This window comes from Triticum urartu, chromosome 4A (genome assembly GCF_056163025.1).
Source record: "Triticum urartu cultivar PI428250 chromosome 4A, HENAU_Tu73, whole genome shotgun sequence".
Classification (NCBI taxonomy): domain Eukaryota; kingdom Viridiplantae; phylum Streptophyta; class Magnoliopsida; order Poales; family Poaceae; genus Triticum; species Triticum urartu.
The window spans coordinates 223705568-223719728 of record NC_141876.1 but is presented as its reverse complement, the minus strand read 5'-3'; the positions used below and the strand labels follow the sequence as shown (position 1 = coordinate 223719728).

The 14161-nt window shown below is 43.3% G+C and overlaps 1 protein-coding gene across 1 annotated transcript; it reads left to right on the top strand.

The window, feature by feature from the left end:
• Positions 1-12174: 12174 nt before the first annotated feature.
• LOC147975430 (uncharacterized) lies at positions 12175-13450 on the top strand. The gene is made up of 2 exons (XM_087519653.1): positions 12175-12207; positions 12344-13450. Exons 1-2 carry the CDS (start codon positions 12175-12177, stop codon positions 13448-13450), a joined length of 1140 nt encoding a protein of 379 aa, XP_087375779.1.
• Positions 13451-14161: the final 711 nt, after the last annotated feature.

Sequence of the window (14161 nt, the reverse complement as noted above, 5' to 3'; positions counted from 1 at the left end):
GGTTGGTTAGTGATCCCTCAGTGACCCCCACCTTGTCCCAGTTGCCCCGCTTTATGTTCGATGACTCGATCAACGTGATCGACGTCCAGGCCCCGACACCGCACATCACCTTCCCCCTTTTTGTTGCTCGACTCTGCAGAGTTACCATCGAGTGCCGAGGGTGGAACCTCATACATCACTCCTGATGAGATCTCTGTAGTGTAGTTATACGGTCGAGGTCATCGAGGGTGATTTCCTCCTTAACCACTTCTGTTACAGCTTTGTCGTGCATCCCATCAAATGTGAACCTCGAGGGTGGATCCTCTTACGTTCACCTTGATGGTAACATCGAGTGGGATTCACCGGGGGTGATTCCTTGGGTTTTCCCTTTGGTGTTAGACACAGTTACTATCGTTACTATGACTTTACACTGAACCATGTTATTAAAGACGGGTCGACCCTGAGGGGTACCCGCGCGAACTTAATAGCGAGTGATGTGGAGTTGGGTTGACCTGGAAGGTGCCTGCGAGATACTTACGAGGCGTAGCCGAGCATTCTTAGCCCTTGCCGCAAGTACTCGAGACGGGGCGACGGGGTCACATTGATCGTGAGTCTCTGCTCATTACCGCATGCTCCTAATCCACTACGATTTGGATATTTGATCCGAGGGGCCTCTGGCCTGATAGCACTAACCGTCACGTGGGCATTGTATGGGCGTTCTGCATCGTATACATTAGCCGAAGCTTAATAGACGTCAGCGACTGAGTGGCGCGCGCCGGGTTGGACTGGTAAGCACATACCTTTTTGAAGGAGGTAGCTAGGTCTGCTCACCGGCCGCCCACGCAACGTGCAGGAGTTCCTGGGGAGATGGCCCATGACCCCTGGGGCATAGGTTTAGTCCGGCATGCTGACCTCTCTATTAAGCCTAGGTCGGGTTGCGGCGTATTGTTTGACCGAGGTCGGGCATGACCCAGGAAAGTGTGTCCGGTCGGAATCGAGCGTGGTGGGTAAGTTGGTGCACCCCTGCAGGGAAGAAAACATCTATCGATAGCCTGTCCTACGGTAACGGACACTTGGAGTTGTATCCCGATCGATACAACTAGAACTGGATACTTGAGATGAGAAATGGTTATGAGAAATGGTTATGAGAAATGGTTATGAGAAATGGATTGTGATGATAACTAGATAGTATGGCTCTGGGATTGCTTTCTCGCAGGGAGTCGAGAAAGGATCTCTGGCCAAGGTTGATAACACTTCTACTACTTACTTTATGCTACTCTACTCCCTCCTGTTGTTGCAAGATGGTGGTTTCCAGAAGATGCTAGTCTTCGATAGGCTAGGCTTTCCCCTTCCCTTCTGGCATTCTGCAGTTTAGTCCACAGATACAACCCATTCCTTTGATACAGATGCATACTTAGTTTAGATCTGATGTAAGTCTTGCGAGTACTTTGGATGAGTACTCACGGTTGCTTTGCTACTTATTTTCCCCCATACTCGATTGTTGCGACCAGATGACAGATCCCAGGAGCCAGATGACGCCACTGATGACTACTACTACCCGGAGGATGCCTACTACTATGTGAAGACCGCAAACGACTAGGAGTAGTTAGGAGGCTCCCAGGTAGGAGGCCTTGCCTTTTCGATCGTTGTTGCTTTTGTGTTAGCCTTCTTAAGGCAAACTTGTCTAACTCATGTCTGTACTAAGATATTCTTGCTTCCGCTGACTCTTGTGTATTCGAGCCCTCGAGGCCCCTGGCTTGTAATATAAAGCTTGTATTATTTTAATTTGTGTCTAGAGTTGTGTTGTGATATCCTCCCGTGAGTCCTTGATATTGATCGTACACATTTGCATGTATGATTAGTGTATGATTGAATCGAGGGCGTCACAAGTTGGTATCAGAGCCGACTGCCTGTAGGTAGCCCCCTTTCCAACTCATTGGCCGAAGTTGAGTCTAGAAACCGAAAACCGTTTTACTAACTTGGCTGTGTGGCTTACGGGCCCATGTCGCCAATTGGGTGGTATTAGGATCTTTTATTCCTCGTCTATACTCTGGGACTCTGATCTCTCGTCTATTCGGGTTAAACATTTTACTAAGTCTGACACTAGGATCTCGTAATTACTTCCTCCCAGAGAGCCCCTTCAGTTCATATGATCGCTTGTTGCTTCAGAAGATTTCGAAGATACTCTCTAATGTTTCCCCGAAACCCTTGTGCCTTTGCCGTTGAAATTCCATATCACCGATAAATCCCTAAGGATAGCTGCATGCACTTGTTGTCCATACCTTCATTTCCAATTGTTCTTGTTATTACAGGATACCCCTGAAATACTTCGGATATTTCAAGAATCATTTGTGCCTGCTGCCTTGCAGCTCCTTTTCCGCATGAATACATGTATGGATAATTCCTCACACTTACGGGGATCCGTTCATCCCTAGTTGTTCATGTGTTTCACAAATTCTTTGGGATACTATTCGTTCTTCCGACAATCCTCAGTAGCCTATAGCTCATGTTCTTCCTTATCGTCTTGCATTATGGTTAATTCCATATGTCTAACAATATTCATTAAACTCCTTTGAGTTTTTCATTCTTATCCTATTGATTCTACATGTATGTGAATGCACACATTCATTAGTTATTCCCTGGTAATTATTTATCCTTCTGGCTCAGACTCCACGCCGGACATGAGCTGGTTCTCGGCAAATCAAACCTTGAATGATTGTCGATCTATGTCTTTTCAACTTGCTTATCTTTTGATTAGAGCATCTGCTTCTGATCCCTCAGATTGGAAATCATAATTCCTTCGCATTTAAGCTTTGGAATTATTAGATATTTCCAAAATCCGATACCTCTGCATTATTTCTTCTTCTGATTGAATATCGATACTCACATCAGCTCCGTTGTGGATCACTGGATCCATTATTGGATTATCATCCGACAGTGTCCTTCATATTCAAAGAACCTCGTGAAGTCCTTTCCCACATACATAATGCCTTTGGTAAATTGTATCCTCTCCTTTTGTCAACCATGCTCTGCTTTCGACCTTGTGTTGTTTACTTCTGAAGTTTGTGGAACAGGTTCCTAAGACGCCCCTATGGGTTGAACCTATGCCTTCCCTAATCCGTTTGAACCCAAGAGTTTTAACTAGTCTTACTCTTCTGGTGTTTTGCCAGATAACTTTTCAACACTACAACTTCATCGAAAGCGAGAAGTAAATGAAATGATATGCATTGAAGAAGTGGGAGTCGACCTTGAACCTTGTGTTCATGCCCGTGGACACGATGTAGATCTTATCATGGAAGCTTCTCTTAAAATTAATTATCCCCTTGGTATAAGATCATCTTATATCTAGGATTTGATCCTTTGCAACCGTGGTTCTTACCATGATAGTTTATCCTTAATTCCATTTCCCGGACAAGTTAAATACTTGTCTCCTGCAAGTTATTTCACCTGTCCACCTCCAATTTGATCTACCTTCAAGTATTGCCTCATGTTATCTCGAGGATATTGTGTCATTGCACTACCTCTTGTAAATTCTTAGTTGGAGTGATACTCTATCACATCATTCCTAGCCTGATCGGATATATCATTATCGTGCTAATTTTAACTGTGCTACTTGGTCCTTATTCTTGGAGCACAACTTTTCGATGATGAACGAAGCTTACGCTGATCTTCCTCGTCTTATCATTCCACCTTTGTGGCGACCCGACCCGAATGGATCAAGTCTACTGTGCTCAGGTGTCACCACGTGATGATCGGGTGTGATAGGCTCTACGTTCAAATACAACGGGTGCAAAACAGTTGCACACGCGGAATACTCAGGTTATACTTGACGAGCCAAGCATATACAGATATGGCCTCGGAGCACGGAGACCGAATGGTCGAGCGTGAATCATATAGTAGATATGATCAACATAGTGATGTTCACCAATGAAACTACTCCATCTCACGTAGAGGATTAGAGGGATGTCTATCTAAGTGGGAGTTCTTAAGTAATATGATTAATTGAACTTAAATTTATCATGAACTTAGTCCTGGTAGTATTTTGCAAATTATGTTGTAGATCAATAGCTCGGGTTGTTGCTTCCCTGTGTTTATTTTGATATGTTCCTAGAGAAAATTTTGTTGAAAGATGTTAGTAGCAATGATGCGGATTGGATCCGTGATCTGAGGTTTATCCTCATTGCTGCATAGAAGAATTATGTCCTTGATGCACCGCTAGGTGACGGACCTATTGCAGGAGCAGATGCAGACGTTATGAACGTTTGGCTAGCTCAATATGATGACTACTTGATAGTTTAGTGCACCATGCTTAATGGCTTAGAATCGGGACTTCAAAGACGTTTTGAACGTCATGGAGCATATGAGATGTTCCAGGAGTTGAAGTTAATATTTCAAGCAAATACCCGAGTTGAGAGATATGAAGTCTCCAACAAGTTCTATAGCTAAAAGATGGAGGAGAATCGCTCAACTAGTGAGCATGTGCCCAGATTGTGTGAGTACTAGAATCGCTTGAATCAAGTGGGAGTTAATCTTCCAGATAAGATAGTGATTGACAGAATTCTCTAGTCACCATCACCAAGTTAGTAGAACTTCGTGATGAACTATGATATGCAAGGGATAACGGAAATGATTCCCAAGCTCTTCGTAATGCAGAAATTGACGAAGGTAGAAATCGAGAAGAGCATCAAGGGTTGATGGTAGACAAGACCACTAGTTTCAATAAAAGGGCAAAGGGGAGAAGGGGAACTTCAAGAAGAACAGCAAGCAAGTTGCTGCTCAAGTGAAGAAGCCCAAGTCTGGTCCTAAGCCTGAGACTAAGTGCTTCTACTGCAAAGGGACTGGTCACTGGAAGCGGAACTACCCCAAGTGATTGGCGGATAAGAAGGATGGCAAAGTGAACATAAGTATATTTGATATACATGTTATTGATGTGTACTTTACTAGTGTTTATAGCAACCCCTCAGTATTTGATACTAGTTCAGTTGCTAAGATTAGTAACTCGAAACGGGAGTTGCAGAATAAACAAAGACTAGTTAAGGGTGAAGTGACGATGTGTGTTGGAAGTGGTTCCAAGATTGATATGATCATCATCGCACACTCCCTATACTTTCGGGATTAGTGTTGAACCTGAATAAGTGTTATTTGGTGTTTGCGTTGAGCATGAATATGATTTGATCATGTTTATTGTAATATGATTATTCATTTAAGTAAGAGAATAAATTGTTGTTCTGTTTACATGAATAAAACCTTATATGGTTACACACCCAATGAAAATAGTTCGTTGGATCTCGATCGTAGTGATACACATAATCATAAATTTGAAACCAAAAGATGCATAATGATAGTGCAACTTATTTGTAGCACTGCCGTTTAGGTCATATTGGTGTAAAGCGCATGAAGAAACTCCATGCTGATGGGATTTTGGAATCACTTGATTATGAATCACTTGATGCTTGCGAACCATGCCTCATGGGCAAGGTTACTAAGACTCCGTTCTCCGGAGTGAGCAACTGACTTATTGGAAATAATACATACTGATGTATCCGGTCCGATGAGTGTTAAGGCTCACGGCAAGTATTGTTATTTTCTGAACTTCACAGATGATTTGAGCAGATATGGGTATATCTACTTGATGAAACATAAGTCTGAAACATTTGAAAAGTTCAAAGAATTTCAGAGTGAAGTGGAAAAAAATTGTGACAAGAAAATAAAGTTTCTACAATCTGATCGCGGAGACAAATATTTGAGTTACGAATTTGGTCTTCAATTAAAACAATGTGGAATAGTTTCACAAACTCATGCCACATGGAACACCACAGCATAATGGTGTGTCCGAACGTCATAACCGTACTTTATTGGATATAGTGCAATCTATGATGTCTCTTACCGATCTACCACTATCGTTTTGGGGTTATGCATTAGAGATAGCTGCATTCACGTTAAAAGGGAACCATCTAAATCTGTTGAGACGACACCGTATGAACTGTGGTTTGGCAAGAAACCAAAGTTGTCGTTTCTTAAAGTTTGGGGCAACGATGCTTATGTGAAAAAGTTTCATCCTGATAAGCTCAAACCCAAATCGGAGAAATGTGTCTTCATAGGATACCCAAAGGAGACTGTTGGGTACACCTTCTATCACAGATCCGAAGGCAAGACTTTTGTGGCTAAATTCGGAATCTTTCCAGAGAAGGAGTTTCTCTCGAAAGAAGTGAGTGGGAGGAAAGTAGAAAACTTGATAAGGTAATTGTACCTTCTCCCTTATTGGAAAGTAGTTCATCACAGAAATCTGTTCCTGTGACTACTACACCAATTAGCGAGGAAGCTAATGATGATGATCATGTAACTTCAGATCAAGTTACTACCAAATCTCGTAGGTAAACCAGAGTGAGATCCGCACTAGAGTGGTATGGTAATCCTGTCCTGGAGGTCATGTTACTTGAACATGACGAACTTGCGAACTATGAGGAAGCGATGATGAGCCCAGATTCCTCGAAATGGTTTGAGGCCATGAAATCTGAGATATGATCCATGTATGAGAACAAAGTATGGACTTTGATGGATTTGCCCGATGATCGGCAAGCCATAGAAAATAAATGGATCTTCAAGAGGAAGACGGACGCTGATAGTAGTGTTACTATCTACAAAGCTAGAATTGTCGCAAAAGGTTTTCGACAAGTTCAAGGTGTTGACTACGATGAGAGTTTATCACTCGTATCTATGCTTAAGTCTGTCCGAATCATGTTAGCAATTGCCGCATTTTATGAAATCTGGCAATTGGATAAACAAAACTGCATTCCTTAATGGATTTATTAAAGAAGAGTTGTATGTGATGCAACAAGAAGGTTTTGTCAATCCTAAAGGTGCTAACAAAATATACAAGCTCCAGCGATCCATTTATGGACTGGTGCAAGCATCTCGGAGTTGGAATATACGCTTTGATAAGTTGATCAAAGCATATAGTTTTATACAGACTTGCGGTGAAGCCTGTATTTACTAGAAAGTGAGTGGGAGAACTACAGCATTTCTGATAAGTATATATGTGAATGACATATTGTTGATCAGAGACAATGTAGAATTATTCTGCAAAGCATAAAGGAGTGTTTGAAAGGAGTTTTTCAAAGAAAGACTTCGGTGAAGCTGCTTACATATTGAACATCAAGATCTATAGAGTTAGATCAAGACGCTTGATAAGTTTTTCAATGAGTACATACCTTGACAAGATTTTGAAGTAGTTCAAAATAGAACAGTCAAAGAAAGAGTTCTTGCCTGTGTTACAACGTGTGAAATTGAGTAAGACTCAAAACCCGACCACGGCAGAAGATAGAAAGAGAATGGAAGTCATTCCCTATGCCTCAGCCATAGGTCCTATAAAGTATGCCATGCTGTGTACCAGATCTATTGTATACCCTACACTGATTTTGGCAGGGAGTACAATAGTGATCTAGGAGTAGATCACTGGACAGCGGTCAAAATTATCCTTAGTGGAATAAGGATATGTTTCTTGATTACGGAGGTGACAAAAGGTTCGTCGTAAAGGGTTACGTCGGTGCAAGTTTTGACACTGATCCAGATGACTCTAAGTCCTACTCTGGATACATATTGAAAGTGGGAGCAATTAACTAGAGTAGCTCCACGCAGAGCATTGTTGACATAGAAATTTGCAAAATACATGCGGATCTGAATGTGGCAGACCCGTTGACTAAACTTCTTTCACAAGCAAAACATGATCACTTTTTGGGTGTTAATCACATAGCGGTGTGAACTAGATTACTGAATCTAGTAAACCCTTTGGATGTTGGTCACATGGCGATGTGAACTATAGGTGTTAATCACATAATGATGAAAACTATCGATGTTAATCACATGGTGATGTGATCTAGATTATTGACTCTAGTGCAAGTGGGAGACTGAAGAAATATGCCCTAGAGGCAATAATAAAGTTATTATTTATTTCCTTATTTCATGATAAATGTTTATTATTTATGCTAGAATTGTATTAACCGGAAACATAATACATGTGTGAATACATAGACAAACAGAGTGTCACTAGTATGCCTCTACTTGACTAGCTCGTTAATCAAAGATGGTTATGTTTCCTGACCATGGACAAAGAGTTGCTATTTGATTAACGGGATCACATCATTAGGTGAATGATCTGATTGACATGACCCATTCCATTAGCTTAGCACCCGATCGTTTAGTATGTTGCTATTGCTTTCTTCATGACTTATATATGTTCCTATGACTATGAGATTATGCAACTCCCGTTTGCCGGAGGAACACTTTGTGTGCTACCAAACGTCACAACGTAACTGGGTGATTATAAAGGTGCTCTACAGGTGTCTCCAAAGGTACATGTTGGGTTGGCGTATTTCGAGATTAGGATTTGTCACTCCGATTGTCGGAGAGGTATCTCTGGGCCCTCTCGGTAATGCATATCACTCAAGCCTTGCAAGCATTGCAACTAATGAGTTAGTTACGGGATGATGTATTACAGAACGAGTAAAGAGACTTGCCGGTAACGAGATTGAACTAGGTATGGGATACCGACGATTGAATCTCGGGCAAGTAACATACCGATGACAAAGGGAACAACGTATGTTGTTATGCGGTCTGACCGATAAAAGATCTTCGTAGAATATGTAGGAGCCAATATGAGCATCCAGGTTCCGCTATTGGTTATTGACCGGAGACGTGTCTCGGTCATGTATACATTGTTCTCGAACCCGTAGGGTCCGCACGCTTAAGGTTACGATGATAGTTATATTATGAGTTTATACATTTTGATGTACCGAAGGTTGTTCAGAGTCCCGAATGTGATCACAGACATGACGAGGAGTCTCGAAATGGTCGAGACATAAAGATTGATATATTGGAAGCCTATGTTTGTGTTGACACCTGATTTTGGCAAGATACAGAGTGAAAGGATTTTCAGCATGAGAAAGTTTCATGTCGTCGAGTGGAACAACTTTGATGTTTAGGCTATCGCCATTCGACCTCATCTCAGTGGCCGAAGTTGTACTCCGAGTGACAAAATTTAATGTTCTGAGTGCTTTTCGGCCGATTACGCCCCCAATATGACCTCAGATGAAGGAGTGCTCTAAAGGAATTGTCTTCGCCTCATCGAGACGATCGATTTTCATATATAAATCATCTCAATCCGAGTTCGTATGCAACCTGTGGAGACAAAACAAGGTCAGAAACAGAAGCTGCAGAGTCATTTCGGACCAACCGAGTTGATTGACTCGGTGAGACCGAGTTGATCCGAAAAATTATAGAAAGTTACAGAAAGTTTGCAACGTTCACTCGGTAGGACCGAAAAAAACTAATCGGTGAGACCGAGATTGATCCGGAAATGGCCAAAGATTCCTGTCCGAGTTAGGTTAGGGTTTTTGATGTTTTGGATGGAATTTTTTGTCCTTTTCTTGTACGGGAAGTCCAGCCGCCTCTTATATATGTTGGGGGTGACGGCCGATTGAAACAACACACAATCGAACAAATCTATCTACATCTTTTACCTTTACTTTTCCTTCTCCCTTGTTCTTCTTCTTCCTCGTTCTTCGTTCGTTCTTCTTCATTGTAGGGCGGCGAACCTCGAGGCCCTAGGGGCGATCAGGTCGACCTAGGGCAGCCCATAGCCGCTACGCGCCCTGACGGGGTCCCTCCCGGGCGTGTGGGGTTTCGGGTCCTCAAAAGCGCCCGCCGGATTGTCTTGCTTACCGCGCTTCCGGCAGGTCTCCTTCGACGTGAGCTGCGGTGCATCACCCCCGGCGTCGAGGGTACACGGTGACGTGTTCGTGTGCGAACACACTTTTTGGCGACTCCGTTGGGGACGAAAGATCAAGAATCATCATCAACCATGTTTAATCTCCCCAAGCCCTCAGAAGTTGACGCTGATAACATCATTAAGCCCGGTCTTGATGAACTATCGGATGAACATCGCCAAGCCTACGAAGCGCGCAAGAAGCAGCGTGAAGAGGCTTTTGAGGCGCTCAAGAAGAAGCGCGAGGAGGAGGATTTGGAAGCGTTTCTTTCAAGTTTCAAGAAGGACCGTCAAGGCAACATCACTCCGGTTGGAAACACCAATTTTCCTCCCCTCATCGATGAACAAGATCTAATCACTGTGAGTAAAGTTTTTTCTCCAGAGCAAGTGGCTGTGATTGAATGTCTTGTTAGTAAGGGTAATGTGATGGCATAAAATTCTTTTGTGGCTAGTGCTAATGCTCAGAAAAATATGCCTCCATCATCTAGTGGTACTGTTGGTATATCTGAAAACCCTAGTCTAATTTTACCTATTTCATCGGCACCACCTATGCAACAACAATATAATATGCCGTTGAATTTTTACCCTACTCAAACCAACCAGCTTGTGGCTGCACCTACATACTCTAATCCTATTATGAGTGTGCCCAATTCGGCGTCAACGCCGAATCACTTTGTCACACCACCCATAGGTGCAGGCATGTTTGGTCTTCCGCCGAATTATGGTTCGACGCCCATCCCACAAGTTGCACCAATAGCTAGTACTCAGGTTGCTTCTATGTCATTACCACAAACATCTTCATCTACCTCGGATCCAATTTTAGCTAAATTAAGGGTGGATTTGCATAAGTTGTTTCTAGAAACTTTCGGAAACGAGCCGAAAGTAAAGAGTCGTGTGTACCAAAAGCCTTATCCTGAACACTTCGATGCAATTTCTTACCCTCAAGGTTATAAGGTTCCTGATTTTGTTAAATTTAGTGGTGAGGGTACGAAAACAACTTGGGAGCATGTGAGTCAGTATCTAGCACAGTTGGGTGAAGCAGGTTCCATAGAAGAATTGAAAGTGCGTTTATTTCCATTATCTTTAACTGGTACCGCATTTTCATGGTTTGCTGCTTTACCACATGGCTCAATTCTCTTATGGTCGCAATTAGAGCAAAAGTTTCATGATCACTTTTATAGCGGCGATAATGAGCTAAAGTTGTCACATCTTACATCGGTTAGGCAGAAACATGATGAATCGGTCACCGATTATGTCAAGAGGTTTAGAGATATAAAAAACCGATGTTATAGCTTAGTGATAACTAAGAGAGACTTGGCAGATCTTGTTCTTAATGGTTTGAAAACTCACATTAAAGAAAGGCTAGAAAGTTATGAGTTTTCGAGCATTAATCAAGTCTTACAAAAAGCTTTGGCCCAAGAGAGTCGAAGTAAAGAGGTCCATAGGTCTGCAACCGATCGTCCTAGAATGCATATGGTTGAACACAATGATGATAATTCGGACGATGAGGTTGATGTCTATACTACTGAATTTGTTTGGTCCTCAAAGGCCAAACCCTATATGTGCAATGCTCTTAAGCCGATTCGCAAGAATCGTGATGAGGAGATGAGGTTTACTCTTGCAAGATAAGATGATTAGAATATCACACACCATACCGCCGTTTGAGGAGCTGAAACGGCGTGCTTATTGCAAGTACCATAATTCATTTTCTCATGCTACTAACGATTGCAATGTTTTCCAACGACAGATACAATCGGCCATTAATGACGGATGATTGAATTTTGCTGAGATGCAAGTTGATAAACAGCCCTTCCCGATAAACACCATAGACTTGGAGGGAAAGAAAATGTTGATTCGGCCTAGCATAGCCGAATCTGCTAATAAAGATAATGTTGTTATTGGTGAACCCAGGAATAGCAAGGAGGGCGGCAAGGTCTTGGGAAGAAAGATTGTGCTTGAGAAGCAACCCGATGGCAAGGAAGTGTTGAAGATCACTATAAAAAATGCCACACTCGGGGGGCAACCACAAGTACAAGAGGATGCTCATGTTAAATTGATCAAGCCCAAGAATTCAGAAGTTGGCAAGTGGAAAAAGAATGAAACTAAGAACAAGAGAATCAAGCCAACTTTTGATATGTTGCTCTCCAAATATGCAAGTCAAGCGGCCGGTTCTAGCTCTAATCGGCCATCACATTCAAAGCATTCAAGATTGCCTCCAGAGCAAGAGTTTCGACGATATGCAAGGACATATGGGTCATGGGCACCGACACCATGGATGTCACAACCCTTCTATGCGCCATATTACATGAGAGGCTTCAGTGGAGGATGGGGGCAGCCCCCAATGGCTCCTTATGCTTTCCATATGGGGTGGGCAACACCTAGAAGGCCTGCTCACAAGAGGCTTTATTATCCCACACAAGGCCGTTTGAGCTATGGTGCTAATCGGCCAACAAAAATTTCTCCAAGTAAGGCCAATAAAAAGTGTGGCATGTTAAGTCATCTAATGCAGAAATTTCAGAATGCGACAAGCAAAAGGAGATCAAAAGGCCGATTGTTGGTAATCTGGCTACTTCTAATGGTGATATTGTTATTGTTCAGCAGGGTTCCATGGTTAGTGATCATGAGGCAAGCACAAGCAAGGCCAAACCAAGGGATCCCAAATATACTCAACCTAAGTGGTGTCCTCCCATTTTAACCAAGACCATGAAAAGGAGATTACAACGCATGAGGAACCACGAGAAGGTAGAGCACAAAGAGGAGAGGCAAAGGGACGAATTGTTAAGTGAAATTCGGCCCATGGCACTCACAAAACAAGTGTGGAGGCCTAAACAAAAAGAAAACACAGATGCTTTTACATTAGCTACAGCAACACATTCACCACCAAAAGAGGATGATGCAACCCCTATTACATCGTCCACACCATCTGAAACATCCCCTTCAGTTGAGGAATCTTTGAGCCCAATATTCACATTGGGGGATGAAGATGAGATGGTGGATTATGAATCTACGCCGGTTCGGGAAGGTATGGATATTAATATGGTATATTACTTACCTGCCAAGTTTCGTGCTATAGGTAAAGAAGGGGAGGTAGCCCAGCTGGATTTTGGTCCTAAGAATGCTATCTTCGAGAAGCCAAAAGAACCGGTGAAACACTTGAAGCCATTGTACCTCAAAGGTCATATTAACGGATCGCCGGTTGCTAGGATGCTCGTTGATGGTGGTGCTGTGGTAAATCTTATGCCCTACTCGGTCTTCAAGAAGTTGGGGTTAGATGATGATGCATTGATGAAGACCAATATGGTACTTAATGGATTTGAGGGTAAAGAAAAGACAGAGGCCAAAGGTGTGATGTGCATGGAACTCACCGTGGGAAGCAAGACTTTGGCCACCACATTCTTCATCGCCGAGGTGCAAGGTAACTATAATGTTATATTAGGCCGCGATTGGCTTCATGCTAACCAATGTGTGCCATCTACCATGCATCAATTCTTAATACAATGGGTCGATGATGAGGTAGAAGTCATTCACGCGGATAATTCGGCTTGTGTTGCTTTGGCCGATACATCGGTGGATTGGAATCATCCGGATGTTACTTTCTTAACAGGGCGTGATCTCTCGGAGTTTGATTTCCTTAGTGCTACGAGGAACGGGTTCATTCCCATCTCTTTAAAGCCGATTGGTGGTAATCGATTCCAGGGTATGATGTAAACAAAAAGTTAAACATGGCCGATATAGAAATTATCGCCCTAAGCACATAGAATGGCCGATGGAGTGTTGACATCGTCCTTAGGAAAATCATCATGCAAGTTATTTTTCAGCACACAAGTTTGCAATACACGGGCGAACGGGCCTGTCGACTGGGGTGGCGACGAGCGAGAGCCACCGCCGACGCCGATCTTGCCTGAGTCTCCGCCGCCCTTCGCGCCGGTTAAGGAGTCGGGCCTGGCTGATGCCGAAGGAGGATCCTCTCCGCCGCTGATCGTCCAGGCGATCCCAGCCGGGGACTCGGCGCTTCCGCCGCCGCTGCGGCTGTTACCGGGATCTCCACGCCCTACGGATGAGATCCGGCAGCAGCCTGCGGTGGATCCAAATCCGCGAGCTGATCCATCCCCTTCCCCGGTTTCTTCTTTGACGGAGGACGAGGATCGGGATTGGGGATTCAAAAATCCTACAAAATGGAAGGCTCGTTTTCGGGATAAGCATGCGATGGGGCGATGGATCAATGGCATGATCTACTCACACCCGTCTCGTTGGACGATGATCCGTGATGAAGTAGGAGATATTTTGGCCGGGAGGCATCTATCCACGGAAGAAGATCTTCATATTGGTATGTGTTTCGTTATTGATTTGTTTCATATCGAGGTTATTGAGTGGGTGCAGGTACCCCCGGAGCTTGAAGAACAAATTGTATTGTTGATC